At 44.1% G+C, this 16,179-nt stretch overlaps 1 protein-coding gene across 6 annotated transcripts in view; it reads left to right on the top strand.

The window, feature by feature from the left end:
* Positions 1-16,127, top strand: part of ddr1 (discoidin domain receptor tyrosine kinase 1) — a 36,016-nt gene extending 19,889 nt beyond the window's left edge. For 4 of the 6 annotated variants that reach the window (XM_071908223.2, XM_078286948.1, XM_078286944.1 and 1 more), the window contains exons 9-20: positions 2,210-2,459; positions 3,283-3,444; positions 4,157-4,210; positions 5,448-5,614; positions 5,972-6,179; positions 7,219-7,338; positions 8,220-8,521; positions 8,630-8,757; positions 9,383-9,580; positions 9,670-9,937; positions 10,569-10,718; positions 13,545-16,127. In XM_071908223.2, coding sequence (XP_071764324.1) covers positions 2,210-2,459; positions 3,283-3,444; positions 4,157-4,210; positions 5,448-5,614; positions 5,972-6,179; positions 7,219-7,338; positions 8,220-8,521; positions 8,630-8,757; positions 9,383-9,580; positions 9,670-9,937; positions 10,569-10,718; positions 13,545-13,685 — 2,148 coding nt within the window. In that variant the 3' untranslated portion in view covers positions 13,686-16,127. The remainder of the gene's footprint in view (positions 1-2,209; positions 2,460-3,282; positions 3,445-4,156; positions 4,211-5,447; positions 5,615-5,971; positions 6,180-7,218; positions 7,339-8,219; positions 8,522-8,629; positions 8,758-9,382; positions 9,581-9,669; positions 9,938-10,568; positions 10,719-13,544) is intronic. The other 2 variants (XM_078286945.1, XM_078286946.1) reach the window with 2 other exon arrangements.
* Positions 16,128-16,179: the final 52 nt, after the last annotated feature.

The raw sequence follows: 16,179 nt of genomic DNA, 5'->3' as shown, positions 1-16,179 counted from the left end.
ATACCACCCATGTGTTATGTGAAGATGTATTGTTATGTTGACATAGAAGTGTTTACTAATTAATGCATTAATTGGCTTATGTAATGACCCCATTAGCATAAGTTTAATATATCATGGTGATTATGGTGGGACATTAGGCAGCTCAAGTGCCTCTTGTTTCTTTTTGCATCTGCTGAAACTCCTTCTAAAATCCTCAGTTTGACGTGTGTGTTTGACTTTTAAAATGAACTCCAACAATAGACTTAATGTTTGTTTAGTTTTTCACAACAATAGCTTCGTTAGTCTCCCCTCTCACTAGTAGCCTTTTGTCTGGAATAGCTCTCCAGCCATCTAATTAGATTTCATTTGCTGTTGTTTATCACGGGGACAGTGTGTCTGTGCTTGGCTTTTTGGGTGCCACTGAGTTGCATCACAGTCTGTTTGTGCGTCTGTGTGGTTTCTGGGGTTAGTCTGTGGAGCAACATGGGGAGATATTAATATGAAGCAACCCAGTTTGAATTATGTCTGTGTTGTCTCATAGGACAAGAGCTGGAATGTTGGTTTGGGTGGGATGTTCCCTATACATGCACATATTGAACGATGAGCAATCTTTTTTAGCCTAGGGTTGGTATATGGGTTTTGACTACGTTCCAAAATGTTATGTTTTCCCGGGAATTGTGGATTGCCACATGTAAGTCATCTAAAGCTTTCATTCCTCAGCTCTTAACGTGTTCATTATTTTCCTAGTACTTCACAGTTACCTCTTCAAATGGTTCCCAGTGGTGTTCCTGGTGTTTTCCCTAGGCTTATCCTGTTTTTCCTTTCTTTTCCCCAATGATTTTCCCACACTAATCTTAGCTGACATATACCACTATGCTGGCCTGGCAGAACGGATATGTCAGACACACAGGTCAAATAAATAAAGAGCAGGAACCTGAACCTAATTCTGGCTCTTGTCTCTGCAGGTCAGCGTTCCTTAACCTGCGCCTAATCATTCTCCCATGGGGAAATACGCTCTCTGACCCGTGTCAGTTGAGGCCTGTGCTTCCTACAGGTCCTTTAACATACTGTAGTGTGGCTTGTTTCTTCCACATGGGACACACTTTGAAGGTTCAGTTCTTCCCTTTGGGATTGTGAGTGGAACTTTTTCTGTACACTCATGTGCCCAAATATGGAAGACGGGGCAACTAAACAAAGCGATCACAGGGAAAACCGTACTGGAGGTTATATTTGTGGTGAAATAAGGTAAACATAATGAATGCAGTGCTACGCTCTCTCGAGCTAAGCTTTGTACAGGTCAGTGGTGTGCACTCCCTGAAGGAGTAGTGGATTACCCAAGCTCTGTTGACTTATTACAATCCCCCCCCTCCACCCCACCACCACCATCGTACCCCCCCCCCCTACCCCTTGTGCCCCTTTCCAGATAGAATCAGTTACACGTCAACTCCTGCGTCTGGTGCAGCTGTTCCCCCTGTGTCTCAACTGTGTGTGTGTGCATGTTAAGAGTGTTGCCGTGCTCGTCCACATGTGGATTGTGTTAGAGAGGCTGGCCCTGCAGTAAGTGTAAGGTTAATAGCCAACCTGTCAGAGCAGTCTTTATATCAACCCTTCCCCTGCGGAGGGGAAAACCCCGCCCACCGTCTCCCCCTCCTCCAACTTAATTCTCTATCTCTCTCAGATCTATAGTTTTGACCTCTCGCTTTCTCGTTTAAACATCCTCCATCTTCCTCATCGTCCTTCTCTCCTCTCTCCTGTCTCCCCTTGTTCTCCCTCCTGCTTCCTTGCTCTCTGACCAGCCACAGTGACGCCTCGTATATCAGATCAGCTTTTATGGATCCCTCTCTCTTCGGCCTTCCCCTGCTTGTAAAAACAGGGAAGATGCATTCTCTCCTCCATCATTCTTCTATCATACACCCTCCTCTCTTCCCTGCTGCGTTCTGATTTTGCTCATTTGCAGTCCCGCTCAGCTCTCAGTCGTGCCAAAGCAATTAAGCCTGAGCAGGATGAGAATGTGTTATTAATTTTGTGTGTTAATTGAATCTCTCCCTGGCTCTCCACGCATTATGAATGATAAACCCCAGATTTAAAGTTTCCCAGATGTTTGCAAAGGCGCCAAGCTAATTCCGATGTGTAGATAGTGAAAGGATTTTCTAACCGCTTGCACCTCTTTTCCCCTTCTGTGCTCCTCACACCCCCAATACCCACCCACCTCTCTCTCTCCCCCCTCTAGGTGCACAGTAACAACCGCCACACACAGGGCGTGCGAGTCTTCAGCAAGGTGGAGTGTCTTTTTAAGCCTAGCATCCTCCAGCCCTGGTCGTCTCCTGCGCTCACCCTGCCTGTACCCCTGGAGGATCTGAAAGACCCCTCCTCTCGGCCCATCTCCCTCCCCCTGGGCGGCCGGCCCGCTCAGATCCTCCGCTGCAAGTTCTTCTTCGCTGACCGCTGGCTGCTCATCAGTGAGATCTCCTTCTTCTCTGGTAGGTAGTGGAACGAGGATTTAATTTTTTTTTTGGTTAAACTGTGAGATATGTGTTTCTTCGGGTGTTGAGAGGCATGCGGTTTTCTATAGAGGTTTTTTGCAGTTGCGTCACAGATCTCCTAGCAACCACATCTGGCGGCATCATGGAGGCCCATGGGAGAATTGACTAAGTAATGGCTAAATTCATAACAACTGGACTAGAAAAAGAGAGATACCTGAAAAAGATTGTTGTGATGTGGGTCTAGGTCAACTCAGTAATGTTATAAGTAAAAGTGAATAGTCTGACACCAGAAATTATCTTCTTTAGCTTTCTTTAGTCTTTAGCCCTAAAAAACAAAACAAAACACTGAGTTGTAGCTTGAGAAGTATCAGCTCAGTTAACCTAAACAAACTGCTGTTTTTTGGCTTTCTTTGCTAGCTAACTAGCCAGCAGGCTAATTTAGCAAGCCAACTGATATTAATGTTAGCACTTTTAAGCTAGCTTCTATTAGATTAGCTAGGCAAGACAGTGATGGTTAGCTGACCAGATACGAGTGTTATCTCGCTAATAAGCTGATATTATCTCAGCACAAAATCAATCAAACAATCAGATCAGTGGGGAAATGATCAATTCCCTGTCAAAAACAGCGCAGAAATGAACCACTATTGAATTCTGTTGAGATGAAATCGTGGGTTTAGAAATGCAACCAGCTGTTCACAGCTATTGTTGCTCAAGAGCTGAGGACCTCCAATATGGCCGCCAGAGGGTGTGTTACATCACCTGAAAGCACTCTATATGCAAATGATTTATATTCATGGGGTCTCTCTCTCCCCTCATCCAGAGCCGTTTGGGGAGGATGACACAGAGACCAGTTCCCTTCCTCCACATCTTCCTCGCCCTCCCCCTGCCCCCCCCACCACTCCCTCTCCTCCTCCTGTCCTCCACACCTCCTCCATCCCCACATCCAGCTACAACTCCTCCAACACCACTGCTGGCCCTTCCGGTGAGTCCTACCCTTCTCCTCTTCCTCTTTATCCTTCTCCTCTCCTCCACCCTCCTCTTTCTGTCATCCTTTTATTATCCTTTTGTCCACCAACCAGTCTCGCTCTGCTGTCCCCTTTCATCACCCACCACTATCCTTCTCCCACCCCCCCCTCCTTTCTAGCCTCTCCCTCTCTTAATTCCCCTGATCTCTCCCTCATCACCTCTTGCCTCTGCCCCTCTCTCTCTCCAGTTGTGATGAGTGTGAGCATGTCGGCAGTGTGTCTAAGCCATGTGTGTAAAGCAGTGCCAAGGGCAGGCAGTGCCAAAGGAGGCCCATGTCTGCCTTGCCTCCCCTGTATCACGCGTTCTGAAATCCTTTGGCCTTAAGCCAATGTTCGCTCAACCCAAGTCACTGCACGATGCTTATCTTAGGGATTTCATTGTACGAAAAGGGCAAGGCAATCTTGGCTTAAAATTAAAGGTCAGAAGTTTCAACTTATCATTCATACAAAATAAATGTTTTTTCTCATTCTGGCCTTGTAATATATTCAGACAGAGAGAAGGTTGGTGTAAACTTTTTGGGGATTTTTTTTAGTGAGATGAATGAAAAAGCTGCTCAAGTCAGGCTCCTGCTCTTCATGATCCCTCTCCTCGTCACACTCTTCTGAGTCTTCATCACTTCTCTTCTCATTCGTTCCCCTCTGCTCCTTCTCCATCCCTCGCTCCTCCAGAACCCCCCACCACCACCTTCACGACGGACACCACTGGTAACGGCACGCTGTCAGGTGAGAGAGAAAAAGAGAGAGAAAGAGAGGGAGGACGAACCGAGAGAGGGGCGCTGTAGCTACATCCGGTTTGGCCTTCCTCCAGCATCTTAAACTGTCCCACCGCTCAGTAGAGAGTATGAAGTATATTAGAGGAGGGATTATGGGGGCAGGCTTTGGCACTGGGCTCTGTCCCATGGGTTTGGAGATATACAGCCATAGGAAAATCACTAACACAGCTATAGTACATGGTATTTATGTACAATAACAACTTGGCTTCCTGTGGTCTCACAAACTGCATGTTTTTTGGGAACAGGCTCTATTCTACACAACTAGACAATAACAGGGTTTTAAAAAGCTGGAAATGGTTTGCTGTGGTGTGAATGCTGCTTTGTCTCTGTTATTGGCTGCGGTTGAGCGGCTTTGTTTGGGTTTATTTGGTACCCGCATGGTGCTAGACTAAGAAAAAGAGGGGAGGGGTGGGGGGGTTCTTCCAATTGTGGTGTGTAAACTGTTGGCTGTCATAAATCATGTGTGTGTGGGTGTGTGTATGCGCGCGCGAGTGCGTATTTGTGTACCTGTGCTTGTGTACGTGTGCATGCATGGGTGTGAATGCACCTATGTCCGTTCTTGAGTCTTTTTAGCTAAGCTATTTGTTCCAAACCATCACTTGTTCCATTAAGAGCAGCTTTACGAGTTAGTTTATGAGCAAAGTTTATACTAAACTGCACTGAGGAAAACTCTTTCATCCCTTATTCAAATGAAACGCCACATTTGACCTTCGAGGGGGGAGAAATAACTGTAGTCGCCATATTAATCAGAATCATCCAAAGTTAGTGAGAGGCAAAGCAGTTTTCACATTCTGTTCTCCAAAGCACAGGGGGGCTTTGAGAGACTCTGTGGCATGAGCGGGCATACTGGATGCATACTCACACCGACAATCCCTCATCAGACATGCAGTAAGCCTGATGGAACTATGTGGGTGTGACATCAACGAGTTTGTGACTATGCAGACGGCGCTAATACACGCAGACTGAACAGTGCATTAACTCAGGCCAGCATGGACAGTCATGCACACATAAACACATAGAGAAATTGGCCAAGTTGCACAGTACTCTATGCACATGCACATCACATCAGACCCAAAATTAACAGTTTGTTTCAGGCGATCGTACTACTGTGGAAAGCGCACACACACACACACACACAAGCACCCATACTTAGACTATACATTTCATCCTCTATTTGCCTTCTCCAGGGCCTGATTTTGCTGCTGTGACTCCAAGGGGGGGACTTCCTGTAGCCAAGGACGACAGCAGCAACACCGCTATTCTGATTGGCTGCCTGGTGGGCATCATCCTGCTGCTGTTGGCTGTCATCGCTGTCATTCTGTGGAGGCAGTACTGGAAAAAGATATTGGGCAAGGTGAGTGAACAGGAAGGCCACGGTCTGGTGTGCGTGTGCACCTTTTCTGCTTAACTGTGAAAGCAGCCGTCCCTTAGCATATGGCATGTTGGCTGTAGATTTACTGTATGTGCAGGTTTACAGTGCTGAAGTTTGGCAGCCTTAGACAAGTTTAAATGATTATGAGCAGCCTGAGGATAGTAGAACTAACAAAGACAAGAGCCAGACAGTTGGCAAGATACTACCCAGCTCCATCTGGCTGCATAGTGGACATCTTGATGTATTTACCCATAATTGTTAAAAAAATTAGAAACTATTTGCGCTGTTTGAACACAATCTGCTTAGGGGATTCAAATAACTCCGCCTCTGCCCCCCCAGGCCCAGGGCAGCCTGTCCAGCGACGAGCTGCGCGTCCACCTGTCTGTCCCCTCGGACAACGTGGTCATCAACAACACACACAGCTACTCCAGCCGCTACCAGCGCATACACACCTTCCCCGACGACCGCGACCGTGACAGGGAGGGAGAGGGAGAGTACCAGGAGCCCAGCGCTCTGCTCCGGCCACGGGACCACCGAGACAGCACCGGTAGGATGAAAACACACACACATATGAGCACACAGACATTAAATGCCCATGCTGAAGAGATATACTTTATACTCTGGCTCGCTGTGTTCTTGCAGAAGACCTTAGTCAAAAACGTACACGCAGCTTGGTAGCGTGAGAAACACTGACATACGTGCTGACATGCAGTAAAACTCACCATATGTTAAATAGATGGAAACATAAATTGACATATAGTCAACCACAAACAGAGAGGCATGGAGTCAGCGGAGAATATGTCGTGAAACAATGTAACTCAACATGTACAGAATATCAAATTTTAGAGAGATTATTGTGGTTTGCCCCTGATTGCTTTGTTTGCGTGCTTGTCAGTGCTTTTGCAACCTCAGTTTGTTGATCATATCAATAAGCAAACTCATTTAGAAAGGAACAAAGCAGGAGAAAAAAAATGTGGCGTGCATTTCAAGAAAGAGCTGGTATGACAATATGTTTCACAACACCAAACAAAACAAAATCAAACCAAACACCCCACTAGGAAGAGTGCCTCCAAGAAGATGCACAGCGCAGAGGGGGCACAAAAGACCTATTGTTCTCAGAAAAGGCAAGAAAAAGAAAAGGGAGGGGGGAAAAGAAGGGTAAAGAAAGAAAAGGCATTCCTTTAGTTGCATTGCACCACAGGAGGTCGGCATGCTGTCTTTACTAGGCGCCTGTGTGAGTTTGAAATAACATGAGTAACAGAAACATTATTCCATCCATTGGTTCTTGTTATGTTTGGTCCTGGCCTGAGTTTTGTTAACCTTGCCTGTTCCTTGCTATGCTGTTCTGTTCTATGCTCCATTTGTCAGTGCAACCCCTCCATCCTCCCCCACCTCCTCCCCTTGTATTACAATGGATATGCTAACTGTGTCTTGCTAATGGTTGTGTTATTGTCGTGTTTTGTTGTGTGTACATCATGCCACCTTGAATGCTGTGTGTATGGACCATATCATGTGCGTGTGTGTACCCTGCCTGGTCCTGCGTGTGTATGTGAATGTGTGTGTGTGTTATGTGTGTGCCCTCCCAGCCTTGCTGTTAAACAACCCAGCCTATCACCTGCTCCTGTCAGATCAGAGACAAGGCTCGAGGCCCCTAGCCGTCCCCAGCACCACTCAGGCTCAGGAAAAGAGCCTCAATGTGCCCCAGGGTAAGAGACCTCAGACTGGGCAGACACAGTCAGGAGGAGCCCCAACCTGCCTACCAAGGGCTGGGGCCATGCTATTAGCTGTAGACAGCCTAGTACCGCTATCAAGACTCCAGAGATGGGGACTTCGACTCGAGTTTCAGAATTTTAATTACTTGAGACTTGACTTGATGCATGAAGAGAATACTTGAGACTTGACTAAAGTCTTGACAAAAGATCTTGTGTTTGTGTAAATTACTTAGATTGAAGGTTATGAGATTTTTTCCACCAGACAGCTTAATTTAAATTCTGTTTTCTGAATTTGTATGGAATGATTGAATATATTGAAGTTGAAATGATAGAAATCAAACTCATGATGCACTTACCAAGGTTTTATCCTATTAAAACGATTCTGCATTGAAAAGTCCTAGATATTTTGTTTTAAGATATTAAATTGATACTGGACTGAATTTGTTCTGACTTGACTCTGTGTTCCATATTTAGACTTGAGACTTGACATTAATGACATGGACGTGACTTGGACTTTACTTGGTGTTCTACATTTAGACTTGGGTCTTGACTTGAGACTTGCGACCTCAAGACTTTAGACTGACTTGGTCACACCTCTGCAAGACTCAAAACAATCTATTTTGCATGCGTATGACTTTCATCACAACCCCTCCTGTCACTCACTCAATTACTCACTCTCTCATTCACTCACCACTCACTTTTTGTTTAAAACGTATATAACAGTTTGCCCGAATGGGATGCGATATCTTTCCATTCACAAAAACAGGCTTAGAGCAAAACAAAGCTGTTATTTTCCACATCGTCTTTCCTCTCTCAAAGTAATCTTTCCATCTCACCTGCCCTGTATGTCTCATCCTCCTCCTCCTTTCATCCAGCCTGTGGTTTGGACAGTGACCTGGAGAAAGGTTTCCCCCCTACTCAGGAGGAGCCTCCTCCGTACCCCGGCTCCCCTCCCTACCCCTCCCTGTCTCCCCCCGTGTCCCCCCCGATGCCCCCCAGCGTCCCCCACTACGCCGAGGCAGACATCGTGAGCCTGCAGGGCGTCAGCGGTAACAACACCTACGCCGTGCCGGCCCTGACCTCGTCGAGCCCCGGGGCCGACGCCGCCCCGCTGCCGGAGCTTCCGCGCCAGTGTCTCATTTTCAAGGAGAAACTGGGAGAGGGACAGTTTGGAGAGGTAAGACAAAAAGTCTGTTGTGTGTGTGTGTGTGTGTGTGTGTGTGTGTGTGTGTGTGTGTGTGTGGGCGCATGTGTGTTAATAGTGTCTGTGTTTGTGCTGTGAAAGGTGCACCTGTGTGAAATCGAGAGCCCACAAGACCTGCCCAACCTGGAGTTCCCCTTCAATGTGAGAAAAGGTCGCCCCCTTCTGGTGGCTGTTAAGATACTGCGCCCCGACGCCTCCAAGAATGCCAGGTAGGTCTGTAGCGCCATGATAGAGCTGAGTCCGTACTTCGGCCTTGGAACAGCTCACAGTTTTTCTTTCTGCATCTAGAGCTTGTTCCTCTGTTTTAACTTCCTTGTGTGTTCAGTTATCTGCAGGGTTCCCACTGGTCAGGAAATTTCTGTAATATCATGGAATTTGCAGTCAGGGAATTTGATAGTTTTTTGAGAAGTATAGGGAATATCAGGGAATTTTACAAATGGGTCACTTTGCAGGAATACACCAAAATTAATTTTACAATTTGTTTCACACATTCATTGCATTTGACGGTTTTAAACTGTTTTCTCCGCTGTTTATCTCCACTACAATAAGCCTGACTGTAGTGGAAACCTATTTACCCCTTTAGAAAAACAACATTAACAACCCAGGAAGGAACAGACTGTTTTAGGTCATGGAAGTGTTCTGACTTAGTCATAGAAAGTCATGGAAAAGTCACAGAATTTTACATCAGGGAGAAACCTGTATCTTCATCTTTCACTCTTGAACCCTCCTTTGTTCTATTCCTCCCTCTAAATCTGCTAATTTTCTCATCTTCGCTATCCCTCCCTCTCTCTGACTTATGTCTCACTCCTCCATTCTTTTGTCCCTCCCTCTCAGGAATGACTTCTTGAAGGAGGTGAAGATCCTGTCTCGCCTGAAGGACCCGAACATCATCCGGCTGCTGGGTGTGTGTGTGAGCAGCGATCCTCTCTGTATGGTCACCGAGTACATGGAGAGCGGAGACCTGAACCAGTACCTGTCCCACCGAGTGCTTCTGGACAAGACCGGGCCCTCGCACAACACCCCAACCATCAGGTAACACACACACACATGCAAAAACACACACGTTTAGTCATGGTTTGGATTTATTTACTATTCCTTCTGTCTGTCTGCCTCTCCCCCAGTTACCCGGCTCTCATCTCAATGGCCAGTCAGATTGCGTCGGGCATGAAGTTCCTGTCCTCCCTCAACTTTGTCCATCGGGACCTGGCGACGCGCAACTGCCTGGTCGGCGGTGAGAGGGGCGAGAGCGGAGGGGAGCGCGGCGGCGAGCGTCCCATCAAGATAGCCGACTTTGGCATGAGCAGGAATCTGTACGCTGGAGACTACTACAGGATCCAGGGCCGGGCGGTGCTGCCTATACGCTGGATGGCCTGGGAGTGTATACTGATGGTGAGAGGATGGGAATGTGGGTGTGTTAGTGTGTGTGTGTGTGTGTGATTGTTGCTTTATGTTGAGTTGATAGTAGTCGATGGATTGATAGATAGTTGATAGATTTTTTTGAGTTAATGATACACGCATATTGTGAAAGAAAAACAGTTTACCTGCCATTAGGGATAGGACGATATATCGAAATTCAATATAACGCAATACAAAAATGTGACAATACGTATCGTGGGGCAGAAAAATTAAACGCGATATTAGCTACATTTTATTCTGCTGTAGTAATCACGAATGAGACGCTTGCCCATCACAATTTCACAAGTTCTCCATCAAAATTGTATTATTTTCACTTTATAATAACATTTTTAAATTGTTGTTTACATTCTAGCAAGCCAATGCCATTGCTAAGAAGACATAATTCTGCACAGCCATACTTTGTTGTCACTGAACTTTTATTTATTATATTGTATCGTGGTTGTATTGAACTGTATCATGAGATAAGTATATATCGTCCCATTCCTACCTGCCATCCCTTGCTAAATTTGAACAAATTGGCCTCTTGTGATGATGATGATGGTGGTGGTAATGATGATGATGACGACAATGATGATGACAGTGGTGTGTGTCGGTGTATTCCCAGGGTAAGTTCACCACAGCCAGTGATGTGTGGGCATTCGGCGTAACTCTGTGGGAGATGCTGAGTGTTTGTCAGGAGCAGCCGTACTCCAATCTCACAGACGAACAAGTCATCGACAACGCTGGAGAGTTCTTCAGGGACCACGGCAGACAGGTACACACACACACACACACACACACACACACACACACACACACTCTGCTGTAGGGATGTGCACAAGCCCCTTAGCTCATTTAGACTATTCAGTGTCTAAATGAATATTCAGATATTCTGTGCATGCAAAAATTTACAAAAGTTAAAACAGATTATGGACTAAAAGAATCAGGTGGTCAGGTGAATTGAAGACTCTAAACTGGCCATATGCGTGAATGTGTTTGAGATAGTATGGTACATGATGTATTACATGTATATAATGTAGTATGGTATATAGTGATGTAATATGTATTTGACATGTATATGATATGGTATGTAAAGCCCTTTGAGACATGCTTGTGATAAAGGGCTGTATAAATAAATATGACTTGACAAGAATCAATTGCAACACTTTCTGCTCTCTGTGGTTTTGATCAGTTGCATATCTTTAGCAATAGCAAATGTTGGCAAAGAAGGCAGATTCTCTCAGTTGCTCATTGTCTTTTACTTTCTTGAATTTTACCCACACTGAGATTTTGTGTGGCTTGATAATGACATAATTGCCACTGAAAGGAGCAACCAGGAGGATGAACACTAAACAACGTGAGAGAGGGCATGGAGGTCCTGATGGATTGGAGGCCAAGTTTATTAAGCTTGCCTCTCTATACTGATGTATCCACTTGCTGACTTATTCAATTTGTCTTTGTCAACTTGTATGCTTCCATCCATCTGGAAATGTGCCAGAATAACTCCAATCCATAAAGGAGGTGATCCCCTAGATCTTAATAATTATAGACCAATTTCGGTTATTAGCGCTATTGCTAAAACTTTTGAGAAGCTCATTTTTAATCAGTTATCTCAGTACATTAATGATTTCGACATTTTATTGCAATCCCAATCTGGCTTCAGATCAAATTTCTCCACTACTACTGCTCTCCTTAAATTTACTAATGATGTGTCTTCATCCTTTGATAAGGGTCAGCTCACTGGTTCAATCTTTGTTGATCTTACCAAGGCATTTGATATGGTTGATCACTACCTACTCCTTGATAAGCTCTATTCCATTGGTGTAACTCAACAGGCTTTACTTTGGTTCAATGCGTATCTCCATAACAGACGTCAATGTGTCATATTTCATGGTAGTCAGTCTGAATATTTAGTTTTGGAAAAGGGTGTGCCCCAAGGTTCTATTTTGGGGCCTCTCCTTTTCTCTATTTTTATTATTGATCTCCCGCAAATTTGTTCTGACTGTCATGTCCATTTATATGCTGATGATACTGTTATTTATACACCTAATTCTGATATATTACAAATTCAAAGTTCATTGCAATTTGATTTCAGTGTTGTACAAAACTGGTTTCACAACAACAAACTTTTATTGAACAAAAAGAAGTCCTGTTGTATGCTGTTTGGTACTAGATATAATCTTACTCATACATGCAGTGACCAGCGTATTAATTTTTATGATGGGTCACCACTAGAGAAAGTTGATGTCTTTAAATATTTGGGTGCCTGGATTGATTTGGAACTTTCCTTTAGGCCCCATATTGATTTTGTTATTAAAAAAATAAATTGCAGTCTGAGCACACTATATCATTCAATAAATTGTTTCACTTTTCAGGTAAGAAAAATAATTGTTTCTCAGTTAGTATTACCTATACTTGATTATGCAGATATTGTTTATCAGAACACCTCTGAATCACATCTGCGTCCTCTAAATGTAGTTTATAATAGTCTGTGCAGATTCATTTTGAGGTGTCCGTATCGAACCCATCATTGCTTTATGTATGAATCGCTTAACTGGCTATTGCTAAATTCTAGAAGGCATTTTCACTGGCTGCAATTTATTTTTAAATGTACTTATTTTAACTATCCTTCTTATCTAAAACAATACCTAGTTCCATACAGATCCTCATACACACTTAGACATGCTCAATATCCCCTTTTTTTTGTTCCCAAAATTTCTAAAGAAATTGGGCGTCAGGCCTTTAAATTCAAAGCCCCATCTGATTGGAATAGCCTGCCTAACTCTCTCCGTTCCATTTCTTCGCTTCGCATTTTTAGGACATCACTATTTGCGCTTAAAGCAACTTGTTCTTGTTTCTAATTGTGTTTAATTCATTATAAAGGGTTTGTGGGGTGCGGGTGGGTTGGGGGTGAAGAGGGCGTGGGAGCCTTTGTATATGTATTTGTATTTGTGTCTATGTGTACCTGTAATTTTCTTTCGGTTTGTTGTATTGTAGATGTATTTGTGTTTCAAGGACCCCCTTGAAAACGAGATGATTCATCTCAAGGGGTTTATCCTACAATAAAGTTCAATAATATTTATTTTTGAGACACCAGAAGCCCTCTTGTGGCTGGTTTACACCCATAGTCATTATTCAGCTGTTTTAGCACTAAATAGTTAGTTACACCCTATTAAAATGATTTTAATGATGGATTATCCAAAAAGAGACCACCTGTTTTTGCGCTTTTTAATTCTTGCCATGCATTAGCCACATTAATAAAGGCTTTTTCATTTTTGTACATAAGGGAGTGTGCCTTGGATTTTTTTTCTTTTTGGATAATCCTGCATGTGTACCACCTCTCCAGTGTTACGTCTACAAGCCAAAGCAGCGTTCCTCTCTTTTTGGGTTCTTATTTTAATGATGTTTCTCAATATTTAAAAACCAAATTACAAAAGGCTATGTTTATCCCCGCAAACAAATATTCAAATATTCATTGTTATGACCCATCCCTTCTCTGGAGATCAACACACATTTGCCTATCTGCCTATCACTACACTCACTCACCCATTAATCCCCATCCGCCTCTCTCTCCCTCCCTCTCCCTCTCCCTCTCCTCCAGGTGTATCTGAGCCGGCCGGCTGTGTGTCCTCAGGGTCTCTATGAGCTCATGTTGAGCTGCTGGAACAGAGACTGCAAGCTCCGCCCATCCTTCGCCCACATCCACTCCTTCCTAACCGAGGACGCCATGAACATGGTGTAGAGAGTGAGAGAGAGAGGGAGAGAGAGAAAATCGGAGAAAGAGAAGAAGACAGGCGACGTAGAGAGGGGAAATGTCTTGTACTTTCATATGTCCTTGCTACAGTGGGGCGGTGGCTAAAAGAGCGTGGTGGCAGCAGAGGAGCACAGCAGAGGGGAGGGGCGAGTGGGTTGCTTGCTTGTATATTTTGTATTTCTTGGGTGGATGGGGCTGAGACACCGCTGGTTCGGTTTTCATTTCCACGTCAGACCCCCCCCCCCCCCCCCGACCCTAAAGCCAAAACTAACCCCCGCTTTACCCCTTAGATAGATAACAGTCCAAGCTACATTTCATAATGAATGTAACACAGTGGTTGGTGGCGGGTGCAGTCTGCATAGGAACTCTCTCTCTTCTCACATACTTAACATATAGGAAAGCTATAGGAGGGTTTGTGTGACTAATGATAAATGCTGTAAAGTTAATGCTAGAGGAAGTAGCAGAGGCTAAATGAAAGCAAATACTGGTAGTTGACTAACAATCATAGTGCCACGTTTTGTACTATGATCATAGTAAACTAGCAGATTAACATTTATGAAGCTACATGAATTTCTTACTCAGCATCTCATATACAACACAATACAGGGTAACGGGTGAAGGTGTACATGCGCTGTCATTTCTGTGGCCAAACATGGCACACACATTTCTGTGCGCAGTATACCCATCTTCCAGAGATGGCACTGCACACACAGAGGTTGTTGTCTTAGTATTTATAGTATGTATACTGTACACAGTTAAATCAGTGAATCTCAGATTACTCCCAGCTCCAGCCCATCCGGCCCAGTATCAAGTATCTCACACAAAAAAACGTTGCTCCACTCAAAGTCTATGAAAAAATCCTCACACTCAGACATGGCTGGTAGCTAATTTGGCTATCTGGAACCAGAGTGATGGGATATCTTCTCTTCTTGTGTGTAGCTTCCCTCGTCGACCCTCCACATCTCAGCCCCATGTCCTTATATTTAGTGGAGCCTCACTCTCCACCAGTGACCCACATCCACAGCTGTAACTGTATCGTTATGGTGGACTAATGTGAAATGGAGTGGACCAGACATCAGCAGCCCCCTTTCTGCGACGGGATTATGGGAAGTTTGTTTCTCAAGGTGATGACTCAACCACAGTATGATGGACATTTTGAACCAGAGTACTCACCACACATCGTGCTGGGAGCCTCAACCCCGATGTAGTCAAAGAATTCAAGAACTTTTTAAACCCCTTCTTTGGGCTACAGAGAGAAGCGTCTCCCTGTGCCAAACAGACCTGTCAGACCCCAGGAACCAGGGAAGGAAGAGCCAGATCTGCTGCTGCCAATGAGATGTGACCAGCAAACTGGAATGGCTTTTCCAAGCAGAGAGACAATGCTGCCACCTAGGGCAGTGGAAGGGACATCTTCAGATCGGCCTGCTCAGACTTTTGAGTTTTGGCAAGGCTGTATCTGGCTGTGACCCAGACACAGGGATAGATGTAAAATTCCACTACCAGCTGCACTTTAAATCCTACATGTATCCCTGGCCATGATGAAATTCTTCTTTGTAAGGGGTCTGATATAATTCCTGTCGATGTGGATTCTAATGCGTTTTGCTTAGTCATTTCAGATATTTGCCAAGGGAGAGAAAAATGCATCACTGATGTATTTTAACAAGGTCACAGTCTGTCTGCTTTTTTAAAAATCCTCCTACAAGGCATTACTAACCCAATGGATGTAAAAAATCATTAAAAAGTGCAATGGCACCATTTCATCTCATTCTCATTGTATGAAACCATACGTTCTGAAACTTAGGCCTCATTTTGGCCCTGAACTATGTGTTGAGATTTGTTTACTCATATCTAATAATCTATATTTGCTCATCCAAATGTATTACTGTATTAAAAAAAACACTTTTATAGTTGTGGCATTGCTCAAAAGATAAATGCTGGGAGTCCTGATTTTAGTGTGAATATCAACGTAAACCTCTGCATTATCCCATTTAGTACACTAAGCTGACCGCGGTAGAATCGATCTACCTTACTGATTGTATAGAACTGAGAATCAGTCCAGTCTGAGATTATCAAGATTATCAATACATGTTTACTGATTGAATGAGTGTAAATGGTTGTGCCATTTGAATACAGTATGTGCGTCTCAATCATTTTTGATACACTGTAGTTCGACTAAACCCATATTTTTATATATACTGTATGTACTTAGACACTCCTTGATGTCTGTGATTTCGTCCTTTGTGTCTTTGAAGCTGAACCTAATGGTGTGTACATATTTTAAGGACAGAATTGTAATTTCCTTCACTAATATATGGAAAACTCTTTGTTATATTTGGGGTCTCTTGTATCTCTGTAGAAAGCTTGCTACCTTGATGCCATTGTAATTCATTGTGTTGTCTATTTTTGTAGATGTTTTAATAAAGTTAACCTTTTCAAATAAATCAAGGTGTGCTCCACACTGTATCAAGTGAGACCTCCAGTC

The sequence above is a fragment of the Centroberyx gerrardi genome, chromosome 12, assembly GCF_048128805.1.
Source record: "Centroberyx gerrardi isolate f3 chromosome 12, fCenGer3.hap1.cur.20231027, whole genome shotgun sequence".
Taxonomy (NCBI): Eukaryota; Metazoa; Chordata; class Actinopteri; order Beryciformes; family Berycidae; genus Centroberyx; species Centroberyx gerrardi.
The sequence above is the reverse complement of the archived record's forward strand: the minus strand, read 5'-3'. Positions and strand labels throughout refer to the sequence as shown.